General features: G+C 40.3%; 2 protein-coding genes across 3 annotated transcripts in view; one reads left to right on the top strand and one right to left on the bottom strand.

Moving 5' to 3' along the window:
- Positions 1–8,851, bottom strand: part of GKN2 (gastrokine 2) — a 69,260-nt gene extending 60,409 nt beyond the window's left edge. The window contains exon 1 of the mRNA XM_070512011.1: positions 8,568–8,851. Within this exon, the coding sequence (XP_070368112.1) occupies positions 8,568–8,594 (27 nt within the window). The 5' untranslated portion in view covers positions 8,595–8,851. The remainder of the gene's footprint in view (positions 1–8,567) is intronic.
- ANTXR1 (ANTXR cell adhesion molecule 1) overlaps positions 1–18,049 on the top strand; it is a 218,814-nt gene that overhangs the window by 9,834 nt on the left and 190,931 nt on the right. For both annotated transcript variants that reach the window (XM_044772614.2, XM_070512010.1), the window contains exon 2: positions 16,125–16,196. In XM_044772614.2, coding sequence (XP_044628549.1) covers positions 16,125–16,196 — 72 coding nt within the window. The remainder of the gene's footprint in view (positions 1–16,124; positions 16,197–18,049) is intronic.

The following is an 18,049-nucleotide window of genomic DNA, read 5'->3' as shown; positions in this document are numbered from 1 at the left end:
TGGTGGTAATGATGGTGGTGGTGGGAGTGGTGGTAATGATGGTGGTGGTAACGATGGTGGTGGTGGAGATGGTGGTGGTGGAGATGGTGGTAATGATGGTGGTGGTAATGATGGTGGTGGTAACGATGGTGGTGGTGGAGATGGTGGTAATGATGGTGGAGGTGGAGGTGGTGGTAATGATGGTGGTGGTGGTGGTGGTGGTAGTGATAGCGATGATGGTGGTGGCGATGGTGGTGGTGATGATGGTGGTGGTGGTAATTATCCCTAGAGAAAGAAGATGTGGTTCTCTAACAAAAGACACCTCCTTATATTCCAAGCAGGACTGCCTGGCTAGGGTAAGGAATACATCAATTTAGTACTTATCAAACTGTGGTAAATTTATGGAATTACAAAATGCCTAAGATGTGTCTCTGACTCTCAAGGATTTCATAATTTAGTAGAAGAGACAAAAGGCTAGGGAAACAGAGTTGATGAAATAATTAATTTTGGTTGAGATGATAGAGGCTTAGGAGACTTCATAGAGGAGGTAACTTTGGATCTGGAACTTGAATGTTGAGCAGGATTTTGTAAGGTGACAAAGTAAAGGAAAAACATTGCTATCAAAGGAGCAACATACAAGAAAGCAAAGTGACACATACTCTGTGATGTAAGCATGACAGGGAGAGTGACAGGAAAAAGGATCTGGGAAGAGTCAATTTTTTCATATCAGCAATAGGTTGTGGGATTAAAGGTTTTTAAGGACAAAAGCGGCAAGTTTATGTATGTGTTTTATAAATATACACATATGTCATTTATTCTTGTAGTAGGAATGAGGGAAAAAGAGTAAATGGAATTGAGAGCTGTTTTGTAGTGAGGAGCAGCAGGACTTGAGCAATTGGATGTGAGAGAACAGGAGAGGAAAGAGTTGCGAGGAATAGGTTTCAGAAGGGAAGAGAAGTTTGGCGTGGCGGTGTTGAGTCTGAACATGTGGGACTTTTGGGTGGAGATGTTGAGTAGGCAGTTGGATTTGTTCCCTGGAACTGAAAATAAAGACTTGAGTGTTGTTAGCTCAAGGGTAGTAGTTGGAAATGTGGCTATGGATAATAAATAATATCGAGATAATATCAAGATAATATCAGTATGAAAACCTGTCAAGAAGAAGTGGAGTTTAAAGAGGAAGATGGCCAGGGTCCCACCTAGAGGAATTGCCAACAAGAATGTCTAGGTCAAAGAAAAAACTCTACCAAACAGAGCTGAGAAAAAGTTGCCAAAACAATCGGAAGAGAACCAGCAAAGAATTGTACCACTGAGGCTAGGAGAGAGAGAATTTCAATGGAGGGATGATCAATTCCATGTTTTCCCCCTGAAATCATCTCCTCCTCTATTTCTAGTCTTGGCCAACGATATCACCAGAAACCCAGGCACTTAAGCCAAAGATCTGGAAGTAATCTTCTTTCTCATACTGCAAGGCCTGGCAATTTCCATTCCCGCATCTCTCCTGTGTCTACCCCATTCTCTGCCTCATCATTGCCTTAGTTCAGGCCATTTCTCACTCAGTTCACTCAAGCATTCTCTAAATTGGTCTCTTTACCTCCTTTCTTTACCCTTCCCCCCACACTTTATTGTTGACACTGATACCAAATTGTTCTTTTTAGAACACAGATCTAATCTTGACATCATCTTCCCCAACCCTCTAACCTTTAAACACTTCCAAAGCTCTTTTAAGATAAAACGTAAGCTCCTTAGCAAGGTATTCAAGGGCATTATTGCTCAGGCCACTACATATTTCCCAAGCTTCATCTCCTCACCCTTTTAATTTCCAAAAAAAATTGTACTCTGCAGTTCCCTGAACTAATCCATACCCTCTCTTGTCCTTAACTAGAATACCTTCATCACCACTCCCATCTTTACATAGGTGATGCCCTCTTACTCTTTGAGACAATTACCAGCACTTGGTCCTCTCCCATCTCCATGTGTTACAAAAAGATTAAGAACAATCATCTCTCTGCATTATATCTTCATTCCAAGTCCTTTCCTTGATCAGAATCCCTCAACCTCATTACAACTCATCCCGTGATAAGCAGTGGAGTGATCCATTATCAAGAGATGGAGAAGAATAACCCTTAGTGTTTGTCATTCGGTGGCCTTATTTTCTTTTCCTCAAATCCTGATGCTCAACGATATACTGCTTCAGTTAATAAGTACCTGTAGGAACCACGTGGAACAGGGCTTTCCCAATATCTTGATGGCAAAAGGATTATGATCAGAATCATAGTCATCCTGCCATCATTCCTTACATAAAAGATAATGCAAATACCAGGTTTATGGAAATTATACAGCAAATCAGAAAAAAGTATCCTAACTGTAATGATACACCAGTCACAATAGTAAACAATATAAAGTAAAAGGAAATACAAGATGCCATTATACATCCATAATGTAACCATAAATAAATAAACGTATGGCCCAGGACATTCCTGGCCTATGCCTACTGTCTCAGTATAATTATTAATAGCTTTCTATTTTACTCTTGAAAGTGTCTCAGCCTGGATTTTAAGTTATATGGTCATCCTGATTATTAACTGTCATAAAAGACAATATGAAAGAAATAAAAGGAAAGAGAATTGAAGGTCAAACAGGTGAAGCATTTTGTACACCTTATTCCATTAAAATGGGCAGCCAGCTCCGCACTCCTGATTCCATGTAACTGCCCCAATTTTAAGTATTTCCTGGTATCCCCACTCCCAAATTCCCATAACAATTGGTGGAAATTCTCTAGTGCTTCTCACCATCTTAGCACCTAATGCTATGAATTGTGGTTGTACATTTCCCGACCCCTCCATGGGGAGGCAGTGTTGCCCAGGTGTTAAGAGCACAGATTTAAACTCCAGAAAGGAGACACTGTGAGCACAGTGTTTGGACTAAGAACATGGACTCTAGAGCCAGACCACTTGAGTTCCAATCCCAGCCGTACCACTTACTAGCTGTATGACTTTCAGCAAGTTACTTAATCTCTTTGTGAACTCAGTTTCCTCTTCTGTAACAAAGGAGACAATAGTATTACCCACACAGGGTTGTTGTGTCCAGAACAGAGTCCTGGGAGCACCTAGGAAGTGCTCTTTAAGTGCCAGGTGTTATTATTAAATGGCAATGACTATGAAGTTCTCAGCACAATGCCTGCTGCTGTGTAAGTACTCAGTAAATGTTGTGTTGTAATTATTAACCTATAGATTCTAAAGGACCTACCAGGCATTCAAAAATTAGATTGCTGAGTCAATAAATATTATCTGATGTATTTATACATACTATAAATACATCCAGCAAGATGAGAACTGAGAAAGGCCATATGCTTCAGCAGAAATAGAGGCAATGGTGCCTTTTGGAAGTGTTGATTGAGGGCATCATAAATGCAGAAACCAAAATTTGATGAGCTGAGGGTCTTAGAGGGAGATGAGAAAGGGAAAAAAGTTTGCTTATGACTTCTGAAAAAGAAGCTGAAAGCAGACAGTTAGCCTCTCCCTCACTGCCTCCCCACTCTCATCTGTAACTGCCCTACCCCCACCAAAAAGAGAAAGGCTCGAGGAGACATCTGGGGGAAGTCCGCATCAGGTCCAAAGACTAAGGACAGCAACACTGACATGCAACACACGTGTAAGAAATTTCACTAGAAACAAAGCAGATGGGCTGAGTTTCAAGGAGGTCAGCCAGGTTCTACTTTCAACTCTGCTGCCAAGTTGTAAAAAAAATATGTAGAGGAAGATTCTGGAGGAGCCCCAAGAACAATCCCAAATCTGGAAGTGAGTTTGAAGTAAAGAATGGGACATAGGAGAGATGAGAACCATCTCGTTGGAGCCTGGCTGCCATTGTGCATCAGCATCATGCAGAAACAGCTGCACTGGATAGTCAGAGGGGAAATTAAGCCACAAAAGAGAGAGCCCATGAACCAGGCATCTTCCTGACAGTGATCCTGTCCAGCATTCCTGAATCCTCCCTGTAGATCCTGGGCCTGCAAGAAAATGGCAGACTTCTGTCTTTGATTATATGGATGTAATCAGGATCAAGAATGAGATCAGGTACAGCACAATGTGAACCTGGAGTAGACACCAGGTCAAAAAACCCTACGTACGGCAAGTTGGAATTGGTCTAACCATGTCCAAAACAAACACACAAACCTTGCAAGGATGAAGTTCCTCTGTGGGAAAAGATGAAGGTCTATTCCATTCCCCACTCCCCCCTAATTGATGGGACAATAATATAAGCTTACTTTAGCTTTCAAGACCAACTTCTTCCCCCAGATTAAGTTCTTAGAGAAGTTTGTAAGTGTGAGATGATGCAAGAAAAAAAAAAAACCCAAACCTATTTAAGAAGCAAATACCAGATCCAATTATACTTTCCCATATTCAAGGATGAAAATAGGGCCTGCAGAATTTTAGCAACTTCAAGTAAGTGATTAAACAAAATTCCTGAGGTGAAAGAGGAACGTATTTATGGAAAAAATTTTCAACAGCAAAAGAGATCAGTTTTAGCACCATATGTTTTATGATTTCAATGAAGTTAAATAAAATAAGAAATTTGTGAAACTGGAGATAAAATATGAAATGGGAAGTAAAGAGACTTAGAACAATTAAGGAAATATAAAATAATATGGAAAAATGTAAAGTCACCTGAGAAGCAGTAAAGAGTAGAACTGACAATGCAGAAAGTGAAATAAATGATGGAGGCATGTTTGAGAAATTCTCATAATTTGAATAGAACAATGAGTTAGATGAAAGTGATGAGAGAGAAGATGACAATGGTTGGCAAAAATAGATATCCAATATACCAGATAATTTTGGTTGCTAAAGAGTAGTCTAGAAGAAATATTCAAAGATATAATAGAAGAGAACTTTTCTGATTTAAGAGAAACCTGAAAATGCAGATTGAATAGGTTCATCAAGTAAAAACCAAAATTAATTAATTAATTTAAAAAGGCTAATAGTTAGACATATCCTGGTGAAATTTTTAATTTCAGAGACAAAAAGAAGGAGCTGGCCCAGTGGCATAGTGGTTAAGTTCGTGCGTTCCACTTCGGTAGCCTGGGGTTCGCTGGTTCAGATCCCGGGTGTGGACCTACACGCCACTCACTGAGCCATCCTGTGGTGGCATCCCACATACAAAATAGAGGAAGATTGGTATGCATGTTAGCTCAGCGACAATCTTCCTCAAGCACAAAGAGGAAGATTGGCAACAGACATTAGCTCAGGGCCAATCTTCCTTACCAAAAAAAAAAAAAAGGCCAAAAAAAGAATTTTATGAGTGGGGAACAAAAAACAGGTTACCTACAAAGATTCTGCAACATTAAATGATAGAAAATTTTGATGGATACAATTTATGACCTAAAATATTATACCTAGCCAAGATGTCACCTACATGTGAAGAAAATAGAGACATTTTCAAATAGATATGGATTCTTCTAAAATGGGGTGTAGGATAATTTTCTTCAAGAAATTACCTAAAAAGTGAATCTTTTTTAAAGAAACCTCCAAAATATAATAGTTATTATATAAAAGAAGTGGGAATGACCATTAAAGCCATTTAAGCAAATAAATGTCTAATTAGTGTTTTCAGTAAATTTTGAGATTATGTTGCATCTACAAACAAGAACAGTCTGTCATGAGAAAGGGACAAGCTAAAAGTAAGCTTTTGGGGAGAAAATATACTATTTCTGAATATTCAGATCCATTGGAAGCAGTGACCACCACACTGAATATTGCAGAAAGTAAATTCAGTTCATCCGAATACAGTCTGGGAAACTTTTTTCCAGAACTCAAGCTGAAAGGACATAGAGATTAAAATTAGGAGACAAGAGATAAGTGATACAAAGACTAGGAACAGGATATCCAATATATAGACAACGAAAATTCTAGGAAGAAAGATGAGAACATTTACAAAAGATACAATAATAAAAAACAATAGTAAAATATTGCTTTCCTCAGCTGAAGAAAGATTAGAGGCTTCAGATTCAGAGGACTTACCAAATACTTAGCCTAATTAATTTTTTAAAAGATCCACAACCCACACAATCTTAGATATATTCTTAAGAATATAAGATTAAATAGACATGTCTACATTCTTCCAAAAAGGAGGAAAAAAAGACTTCCCCTCCCCTAAAAAAGAGAAACTCAGATTCACTTTAGATTTTTGTTGGTCTACAACATTAAATGATCAAAAATCTCAATAATTACAGAGTCTTGAGTGAAACGTGGTATTTAAATTTCTTAGCTAGTCTTCCTCAGATGTACAAAAATTCAAAATGTGTACCATCCACATGCCCTTATTGAAAGAAATTACTTGAAAATATTGACATGAAAATGGAAGATGTATTGGAAATAAAGTACAAGAAGAGGACATGTTATAAAAGGAGCTGAAGTAAGTAATGGCCTTAGAAAAGTTAGTAATTCATAGTAATGTTATAAATGCCATTATACAGCAAAATATAAAATTTAAAGAATGGATTTTCAAAAGAGAAAATGAAAAATGTAAAATTTTTATGCAGGATATAAAAAATTGCTCATATGCTATTTACTTATACAAAAAAAAAATGTAGTTTATTTTTAGTCCCAGACTCCTCTTTTCTTCCTCTCAAGTCCATCTACTGGGTAGTAGGAGGGATGGAAATGCCTCGATTTTGAACCAGTGATAATAACAGTCCAATGTGGTGATGTTTAAAAATCTCTTTAGGTGAAATACTTAGTCTTTCAGATTTTTCCCTCCCCGACTAGAAAAGTAGGAATTTTGAGGGAGACTAATTTGCCCTTTGAGGATGTCCTTTGGTTTTGGACCAGTTGGTTTCATGGAAAGTTCTATCACATCTTCAAGGAATAGAACATTTCAATATTAGTTAATTCTCCCAGAAAATAGAAAAAGATGGAGAGTTTCTCAATTTGTTTCAGGAAGCTAGCATATATCTGATATCAATATCTACCAAAGATAACAGTCATATGCAAAACTTCCAACCAAATTTAAATAAAAACTTTATTATTAAAACAAAACAGTGTAGTAAAAGAATAATATACCAAGACTAAGTATAATTTGTCCTAGGAATGCAAAGGTGCTTCAATATTTAGGAAATGTATTAAGGTAACTCTTGGGTTGGGGCCGGCCCCGTGGCCAAGTGGTTAAGTTCGCACGCTCTGCTTCACAGGTTCAGATCCTGGGCATGGACCTTACACAGCTCATCAAGCCATGCTGAGGCAGTGTCCCACATGCCACAACTAGAAGGACCTGCAACTAACAATATATACAACTATGTACTGGGGGGCTCTGGGGAGAAGGAAATCTTAAAAAAAAGATAACTCTTGGGACTGGCCCGTGGCCAAGTGGTTAAAGTTCTGTACTCCACTTTGGCAGCCCGGGTTACAGGTTTGGATCCTGGGTGCAGACCTACACCACTTGTCAAGCCACACTGTGGCGGCAACCCACATGCAAAATAGAGGAAGATTGGCACAGATGTTAGCTCAGGGCAAATCTTCCTCAGGCCAAAAAAGAGGAAGACTGGCAACAGTTGTTAGCTCAGGGCAAATCTTCCTCAGCTAAAAAAAAAAAAGATAACTCACATTTATTTTGATGGCTGAAGAGGAAAAACCAAATTATTTTCTCAGCAGAATCTGAAAAGACATCTCTCTGAATACTTAAGCATTCAGAGGATTTAGAGGATATGAATAATAATTAATGAGGTTGATTTAATAAACATATTTTAAACCCTATACTCCACAGAGAATAAACTTTCCTTTCAAAGTCCATGAAATATTTATTAAGTCACAAAGAATACCTCCATATGTATCCCAAGGCACAATTTTTCCAGTCTACATTCTCCGCAGTAAATAACAGGAAATGAATAGTGAAAGTACACTAAAACCTCAACTACCAGGGAAAAAATACATAGATTTTTAAATTATCTTGTCTTGAGAAAGACTGAGAGAAAGTCACAGTGTAGGACAGAGGTTGGCACACTGTGGCCCGCAGCCCGTTTTTGTAAATAAAATGGTATCGCAGCAGCACCTCAGTCATTCTGTTCACGTACTATCAATGGCTGCTTTGTGCTGGAGCAGCAAAGTTGAGTGCGTAGTTGCCACGGAGACCATAGAGCCTTCAGAGCCTAAAATGTTTACCGTCTGGCCCTCTACAAAAGGTTTGCTGCTCCCTGGACTAAGAAAACATTTGCTCCCCAGTAGAAAAATGGGCAAAGAATATTGATAGCAAGGTCAGCTTCATGGCGTGGGACCTGTGCAGTCGCCCAGGGGCCCCCCACGTAGTTTAATCCTCTGCTATCGCCATCTTGAAGTTCTTCATAATTTTTAAACAAGAAGTTCTGCGTTTTCATTTTGCACTGGGCTCTACAAATTATGTGGCTCAACCTGATGGATACTCAAAGTTTTTAAAACAAAATCAAATGAACAATAAATATGAAAAAAAACTACAGCTTATAATTCAATATATCCAAATAAAAACAATAATAAAACTCCATTTTCATTTATAAAATGTATAGATATTCCAGAAAGGGCTAATCCCAAGAGTGGGTAAAGGGTAAGAAAAGGAGCACTTCCTACCTGGCCTCCTGGGAGTTTGGTGATCATGACAGTGGGAAGTGAGTTACAGTGGCCACCGTGTCCTGTGTGGTCACTGTGTTCCAAGCAGGACTCTTCACACTTTACAAATGTTGGGTTTAATCCTCAAAACAATCCTTAGGAGAGAAATACTATCATCCCCATTGCAAAAGGAGGAAGCTGAAGTGTAAGAAAGTGAAACATCTTGTTCAAATGTCGCACTAGTGAGTAGAATAGGAGTTTAAACTCACGTAAGCCACCAAGTCAGTGCTCATAACAGCCGGTCTGAACGCCCTCAAGAGTCACTTGTCCCACATTTCCAGGGAGGGAGGCGCCATTTGGTCATTGCTATCAAAAGCTTTAAAATGTTGTATAAACCCAGAGAGTCCACCCTTAGGAATTTTTTAAAGCCAGTATAAAGAAATGCAGTAATCGCAAAGACATGTGTGCCAGAGTAGAAAAAAAAATATTCTCACTATACTCAGATATATAGAAAATAATTTAAAGCTGCTTTGCTTACCCTCAAAAGACCCTCCTGCTGGGTGCGGGTGTGTGGAGAGTGTGGTGAGGAAAGGAGGCAACTTTTCCTCCAAACTGGAAATCTTAGCCCAAGGCAAGAATTTAACCACTCAGTAAATTTGTCTGTGTCCCCACCCCCCACCCTCCGTACTTCTCTTGCTCACATGTCCGTGTGTTTGAGCAGGGCTTCTTGTGTCCTTGTGGCATGCTCATGAAGGGGGCTCTGACGTCCCTCCAAGCCACAGTACCATCCCTCATCTGGTCATGGCCACCTGGCAGGCATCCACAAATCACATTGGTGGCTTTGGCTGGTGACCCATGGGTCTCACTTATCACATCTTGGTGTGCATTTCAATTATGTGACATATCTTATGGGCAGCTACCTGATCGTTTTCTTAACAACAACAATTTTCTGTTGAATTTGCACCAAAAGTACCAATAGTTGATATCAGAAATTTTTTTTCGGCTTTTCCTGGTGTTTATGCGTGTGCGTGTGTGTGTGTGTGTGTGTGTGTGTTGGAAAAGATGAATTAGTAGAGATAGTTTGCTAAAATATCTGTTTGATCATGATCCACAAGAAAAAATACAGTTTACATCTTGACACGGTATATGTATAGCATGTACAAATAATTGACCGAAAGTTTCATACAGCACTTCTGTTACAGTATGCAGTGCATCCTGATTTTTCCATTCTATTTCTTTTTTTAAAAATGTTGGCAACATCCCACCAAACTGATTTCCCAAATCGTTAATAAGTTGCATTCTGCAGCTTAAAAGTCATTGTTTTCATAGCCCTCAGTTAGATTGACTAAAGGAGAAACTCCTCACAAGTGAGTAGGGTGGGGCTGAGCATCCTGGACCCGGGTCTCTGCAACAGACAGAAGCTGGGGGGGGGGTAGCCCCATACATAAAGTGCAGTGCTCAATGGCTTGGTTTCCGTGTAGACTGGTGTCTGAAGAAGTTGGAGTGGAAGCAGGGGTCAAAGTCAAGCTTTTTGAGCAGGAGGGAGGCTTGGCCATGACTCCAGTCGGTCATAGGAGGACCAGGGCTGACGGCCTGGGCCGGGTTTAGGGTTCCAGCCAGTTAGGGTGCAGTGTGAGGCTAGGAGGAAGGAGAGGAAGACCAAGGAAGAAGTTGGGGGGCAGAGAGAGGAGGCAAATGAATGGGGGGCATTTGATGGCAGAACTAATTGCTGGTCCCACTTGGTGGTGCCTGAGGCTGCCGTACCCTTCCAGGATTAGCTGGGGACCTGGGTGGGTCACTGAGGACATCAGTGACTTCAGCTGGGTGGGGCTAAGGAAAGGCCAGGACTGACAGTTTTACAATTTCCAGACTTAGAACGACTCTGCTCTTCCAGGATTAAAAGACTCCTGAGTAATTGTTCCAACTCTAGCTCTCTTTTTTCCCTTTTGTTTTATTCTAACCCATGTGCAAAAGAAGAGGGGACAATTTAAACTCAGTCTGGCCCGCTTGATTCTTTTTGAGTCTGATTGTATGTGTGGCTAATGGAAAGCGCCTGTGTTTTCTAAAGAGCTGAACCACAGGGAGATTTGGAAACTCACATAAACACAAAAGAATGTGGTTCAGAAAACAAATCAGAATGAGACTCACAGTTCTTATTTTGCTCCTACTCTTTGCATATTAGACCCTTGGAAGTAATTGAACAGTAATCTGAGGGCAATGCCGGGTTCCAAGCAAAATCCTTCGCTGGGAACAGACAGCGAATGCAATGTCACAAAAATTTGCTAACTTTACCATATTCCAAACACTGGAGAGGCCATAGAGAAGGTGGTGTGAGAAGGCGTTGACTCTGATTTTGAGTGAACCCAGGTATTTTGAGTGCATGGTCAAGCACAGACCCCGGTACGACTGTATCCAAGCAGAATTCCTGGGAGGTGACTTGAATTCAAAATTTTGCTGCGATTTATACTTGTGGAACTAGGGCATAAAAATCCCAAGAAGGGGCCTGAATCCTCCTTAGCTGGCCCCTGGAAATCTTCAGGGGCTAGAATTGCATCTGAGTAAGGATTTAATTGAGTCAAATATTAGGGACCTTTCACATCCACTGATTTTTAGAACATGGGCATTTCACTTTCTATGACTATAGTCTGCCCAGTAATTGTGTATTAAAAGCAATTAAAAAAAATAACACAAAACAATCCACAATAGAGTCCAATGGAAAATTTCCCAGTACTACCCATATCAGGGCTAAGAAGGAGTTTGTATTTCTGCCTTAGAGCTTTGGTTAGCAATGGCCAAGTGAGCCATTACTGCCTGAAGAAAACATCAGGACTCCATAGCTGGGATTTTAAGATCATTAACTCTTAAACAGGTTGGCATGATAAATGAGATATTTTACACATTGTAGGGTGGGGAGAAACTGGAATTGGATCCACCCTCTTCCACTTCCCCAATCAGCACCTCACTTCTCTTGGCTGTGACCAGGAGTCCACTTAGGTCCTCCATGTTGAGAAGAAGCCAAGGGTCTGAACACAGACACACCATCCTAGGTCGATTATTCTGGGAGTAGCTACTAGGGCAGATTCATAACTAGAAAATCAGTTTACAAGGCAAAGTGCATGTGAGACATGCATGTTTTGACAGAAAGTCCAAACTGAGTCAAAGACCCAGCATAGCTATCCCTATAGGAGAAGGGCAGGAGTCTGGTTGAGGTCCCAGGGGTAATTTCCAGAAGCCTCATGGATGACATATTTAGAGTTCAGGGTTAGGACATCCAGCTGTGGCCAAAGGGTGGGGGTGAGGCAGCGGAAAGGATTGGCACCAGGCAGACAAGCCTCTTGCTGCTGGGGATTTGAGTTAAAGAGATATGAGCAGCACCCCCAAAAAACTTAGCTCCGTGCTAAAACCATGAGTAGCTGACATGGGGCTCTTTCCTTTTCCAAGGGGTGACTTGATCTTAGGGTATGATAGAGCATGCGTGTGTGGGTTAAGAAGGCTCAGTAGTAAGGACTGGAAGGATTTCAAGGTGCAGATCTAGTTAACCCTATATTCGTCTGCCCCTTCAGTAGCTGAGGCCCTGTGGGATCCCATGGTAACCCAGAGAAGACAAAACCATTTTGGTTCTCAGAATCCTAGAAGGTTATGTTCACCTGGATGCTTGAGGTAACACACTATGTACATCTCAAGTGTGTCCCAAAGAAGGTGTATTTTGGTCAAGGCTTATATAATTGTGTAAAGAATGATCATGTGTATAAATGAAACAGCAAACCTCAACAGTGACAGGGAAGTTATTACCAGCGATGGGATGGGAGAGGGAAGCCTGTCAATACCTCCTGGTCTCCACTTTTATCTTAGAGATCTCATTTTATTTTCTTCTTGAGAAAATACAGTGCTTGCCCATTAGCAAGAAAGTTTTCCAGCTAGATCTAGACTATTCTCAACACCCAAGGATATTTCTTGGATCTTTCCTTATATCTAGTATCAACAAATCAGTTGAATACCAAAATCATATAAATTTTACGTCAGTCAGATAAAAGAATAGTGAAAATGAAGTGTTTTAAGACAAAAGATAGTGTGAATTGTCATTGGGTGATCATGTTTAATAAGTAAGGAATGTAGATTGATTTGTGGCTGTAAAATAGGGCCAATCCTTGAGAACAAAGAAATAGTACCCAAAAGCATTTACTCCAAACCCTTGCTCCTTAAGCCAAGAATAGTCCCCCTGTTTTAGTTCAAGTCCCTCTTTCACCAACGCTTTGCCTCCCCTTCCAGTATAATTCCCCCACTGCAGGACTTCTCTACTGATGGGGTAGGGGAGATGGGGGGATTCCTCTTTAATTATTAGGCATCTTACACTACCCCTCAGTCACCAAAATTGCAGATAGTACTTGTCCTGGTCATATGGCCCAAAATACAGCATTGCATTTCAGAAGTGGGCACAGATGGCCAGTGTTCAAGGAAATCTCTTGATTCCAGTGGAAAGGAGTTGTAGAATCCTGGATTAGACTATGGCTTATGTCATGTCTTCTGAGGCACTTAGACTGCCTTGGGCCATATCTGCTAGACCCTCACCAGGACCCCCAGGAGCCGAGCATCTACCTCATGGCTAAAAGAGAACGGCCAGGACTAGTCTGAGATGTGAAGTATACAACTGAATCCTGTCCAGGAGGATGGCTGGGATTCTAATGAAAGAGGATTTCTGAAGCTTTAAAAGCCCAGGGCTAGGATATGCAGTTCTGGTGAGCTCTTGGAAGACTCCCAGCTACCACTGAGCTCAGAGATCTATCGTTGATGATTAGGTAGGTCCATTCACCAAGGATCTGTGCTCTAGAATCATTGACCCACCTGGGAAGGCTCCTCAGGTTCGCATAGGGTCACAGGTGTTGTCTGGAGCCATCTGCGTCGTAAACCCAGGGTGTTTATCCAAACGACAAAGGCGAAAGAGGGGATGTCCAGCTGGCAAAAGATCAGGAGGCTTTCTTGAGCAATAGAGGCTTCTCATTTCCATGCTCTTCTTCCATTCAGCAAACACATACATGCTGGAGAGGCAAATATCCTTAAGACTCTCGAAGGAGAGCTTGAAAAAAAAAGTGATTGCAATCCAATATCAGAGATGACTGACAGATGTACACAGTCCCTTGAGAGCATGGGGCAGGGGCAATGAGCCCTGTCTGTGTTAATCAAAGGCAACAGGGAGGGACTGAGTTGAGTCTTGAAGAATGAGTAGGAGGTTGCCAGTGTGAACATTGAGTGTCCCAAGTAGATGGAATATGTATAAAGGCTGAGAGACAGGAACAGAAGAAGTTTACTGGAAAAGGTTTATTTTTGACATAAGGGCTCTCACCCCCTCCTCATCCTGATCTCTTTCTCCATCTCCCCAATCCTCACCCCCTACCCTGGGCTCCATGCTGCTGCCACATGAAACTGCTTGCTCTTCCCCACACAACTGTTTAAGTAGGCATTTCTATATTCACTAAAAGAGTTGAATGTTTTTTCAAATGCTAATTTATCGTCCTTCAGGGAATTGCCTGTTCTGATCCTTTGTCTATTTTTCTACTGTTTGACTTTTTGACTTTTACTTGTACTAATTATTTATATATCCTAGACACTAATCTTTTTGCCTTTTATATTTGTTGCAGACATCTTCTCTCACTCTTTTCTTGTCTTTGAACTTGTTTATGATATCTTTTTTCATTCAGAATTTTAGGCACTTCAGACAGTGTGTCTTCAAAAACAATTCCTACTTTCTGTATCTGGTTGAAAAAACTCTTCACTAACCTGACAACATAAGAATCCTTCTATAATTTGCCCTGTGAATTTCAAGTTTTGTTTTTCCCGTTAGGGAAAACATACATCTAGGGTTACCTTTGGTGTGAGATAGTGATGTAGTTGGTTTTTTCCAATTAGAAACCCATTAGCACAGCATCATTTATTGAAGAGTTTATTCCCCCTCCCCAGTTTGAATCACCTTGTTCACTATAGAGCAGACCTCACATAGGATGATGCTTGGGTTCTCTATTCTACTCCATTGACTCTGCTGTTACATCATGTATCGTGTATACAGAGTCATTGTATCTGATAGGGCAAGCTTTCCAACTTTGCTCTTCTATTTCATAATTTCCTTGATTACTTTTAGTACTTTAATCTTCGTTTCATTTTTAAAGTCAATTTTTGATTTTCACAAAACATCCTTTCAGAATTTTCCCTAGGATTGAAGTTATAGATTAACTTGGGGAAACTGAGATGGCTTTATGATATGGAGTCCTTCACTGTATGACCGTAACACATTGTATCACTTTTGTTCAGGTTGGTCAGACATAATTTGTGCATATGTGGCAGAGAAAAATAAATACTCCTCATAGAGATGGGATACACTCAACTAGACTGAGAATTCCTAGGGATATTACACCATGAAAAGGAAGGCATAAAATCTGTTTTGTCAAGATTCATCTCAAATATCTATAAAATGTCCTGAAACAAAGAAAAATTAGAGCAATAAATAACTCTCTAGAAGTTAAAATTAAGGTAAATGAGTGCGTAAAAAATAAAAATCATCTGAGACTGCAGAAAATGTTTGCAGTACAAAATGTCAGAGCAGAAGGAGCAAACTCTAAGCTCAACAATTATTAGAATGACAGGCAGAAATGCAGAACTTGGCTGAAACAGATCAAAGTGAAAGGAAAGAGGCATCAGAGCTAAAGAAAAGAGTGGGTTAGAATAGAAAAACTTAATATGCAGTCACTGCAACAGATTGAGCACAAGCACTATGAAAAACACTTATCAGCTGAATTGAAGTGGTAGTAAGTGGTGTCAGTGAAACAGAAGACAACCTTGGGAAATCAAGAAGACCCCTTCCAACTCTGAAATTCTAAGTTTCCTATGTCCTAGAGAAACAGTTTTTTCAGTAAGAAGATCCCTTTTTAATATAGTTAAAAGGCTGTATAGTTTTTCTTCTTTTACGTATTAGTATGACTATTTGCATTAGATTTCTTTGAATATTGAACTACCAGTATGCTCTGAAACAATCTCCACTAATTAATTAATTATTATTCCTTTGGATTCCTGCTGGATTAGTTCTGCTAATATTTTATTTAGAGATTTTGCATCTATATTTGTGAATGAAATTGGACTCTTTTTTGAGGAGAGGGATTTGTTTGTCTATTTGGGTATCTAGTTTGTGCTGATTTCATTTAAATGAATTGGAATATTTTTTCTTCCCTAATCAGAAGAATAATTTAAATAGCACAAAAATAACTGTTGCTTAGGATTTGAAACTAACCTGTGAATCTGTTTGGGCCCAGGATTTTGTGTGTGTGTGTGTGTGTGTGTGTGTGTATAAGTGTGTAGAGTGGAGGTGGAAAGGACTGGAAGGTGGAGTGGAGGGAGTTTTTTAACAAAATTTTTAAGAGCTCTAACATTAAGTCTAAATGCCCTTTCAAACAATTTCCAAGGTTATAAGTTTCAGATAATGAGCTCACTTAATGGATAAGTCAAATGTAAAATAAAAGAATATGAAGAGAGAGAATACAAGGTAAAGACAAATGAACACGTGATTAAGCAACATCTGCTTTTGTTTTCTAGATCAGGAAGTGTGCTACACCACTGGAATGAAATCTATTACTTTGTGGAACAGCTGGCTCACAAATTCATCAGGTGAGAAACAGATTGTGTATTGCTCTGCCGTGAGTAAAACCAGCCTATGTTTGCTATTCTACTCATTACTGACTACTTTGGGGATGCTTTTGGACAAAGGTAGCCTCTCAGACCTTGGACCAGAGACTTGACTTTGTTTTAATCTTCGCCACATAGTAGAGTAACTTTTGGCTTCCGGTTTTTAGGAGGAGCCCAATTTGGCTATAAGAGCAAAATTTTAACTTTCTCCCTGTCTTGTTGAATAATACATCTTGTAGAAGGATGATTAACATTTTCTTTCACCATGCATCTCACTGGGGCAATTGGCTCATTCTAGCTGGACTCATGTAGGGTGTGTTGGATCAACTCATCCTAGTTTGCCCAGAACCTTCCCAGTTTTAGAACTGGAAGTCTCATATTCTGGGAGCTCCTCTCAGTCCTGGATGAACCGTGACAGTTGGTCAGCCTAGCTATGTGCCCTATCAGTTAGAAACCTCTGAGCATTCTCAACACCACTTTCCAAGGAAGGGCAATGCAGTTTTGAACATCATCACTATAAACATTGGAGAGGCCTTGGAGGTCTTTTTTTCTAGTGAGTATAGACACCCATTAGCAAAGGAAAGGAGGTCATTTCAGCCTCCTTGGGTACAGCCTCTATGGGATAACAACTGTGTTAGCTTTCATGGGTGTGCTTGAAGCCAGTTGTCAAGGTGTTTGGCAAAATTGGTCTGATCATAGTAAGTATCATCATAACTCCACTCCTGATGGATGGCCTCTGTAGAGTCTCCCAGCTGCTATGAGTAACCACAAACTTCTTCTTTGAATAAGGTTCTGAATCTCAGAATACAGGTTTTCCTTCAAGACCAGGGTTATGACAAATGTGTTCCCTCCAGATTCAGTTACTGGTCTCAACACATACCTGTCTGCCCAATTAGAGGGAAAGGGTTAGGAGGTGTGCTCCTGCCATGCGAAAAATAGGACACTGCTGCAGGAAGCATCTAACCCCAGAAGAATAGGAAAAACAAATGCTGAGAGGAGATAGGAGAAAAAAGTAGAGGGAAAAGAAAGAAACAAATACCTGGTTGGTATTAAAAACAAAGTATTTAAGAGAATCTTAGAAACTTAGAATTGAAAGGAACAGCTTCCTAATGCATCCTAGGAGGCATTCACTCACCTCAACTTGAATAGTTCTGGTGAGAAATTGCTGCCTTTTGGGGCAAACAGTCAAATAGTTGGACAATTCTAGTTTCCAGAAGACTCTTTTTTTCATTGAGCTAAAATGTCCTTTCCTGCGCTCTCATCCGCTGGTCCTTTGGAGTGCCATAAAACAAAGCTGCCTCCAGACATCTGACAGTGTCTGCTATGTCTCTGCTTGTTCTTCTCTTCTCCTGTTCTCTCTGAAGCAGAGGAGCTGATGGAAAAGGCTTTGAAGTCAGGCACATGTGGACCTGAATCCAAGCTCCATTGTGCAACCATAGCAATTTACTCACCTTGGCTGAACCCTAATTTGCACATGAGGATTGTAAGAGAAAACATGTGCAAACCAACTAGCCCAGCACCTGGTTTAGAGTGGGCACTCAACACTTCTCTTTCCCAGTTCCTTCAGTAATTCCAGACTCTTCACCATCTTGGAATGAAAGAAAGTTAGAGGTAGGGGTGGGGGGACCCAAGAGACCACCTGATCTAATCCTCACATTTTATGGATGAAGAAACTAAGGACCAGCAGTCGACATGGCATAATCCAGACCATAAAGGCACTTTCCTCCAGTTGTCTCCTCTGATGCTCCTTGGCTAAGGACCCCCTCATAGTGTGGCACCAAGACATTACTGTCATGCAAACTCCAAGAGGCAGGGACTCTCTTTTGTTCACTGGT

The sequence above is a fragment of the Equus asinus genome, chromosome 6 (genome assembly GCF_041296235.1).
Source record: "Equus asinus isolate D_3611 breed Donkey chromosome 6, EquAss-T2T_v2, whole genome shotgun sequence".
NCBI lineage: Eukaryota > Metazoa > Chordata > Mammalia > Perissodactyla > Equidae > Equus > Equus asinus.
This window is presented reverse-complemented; position numbering and strand designations above follow the sequence as displayed.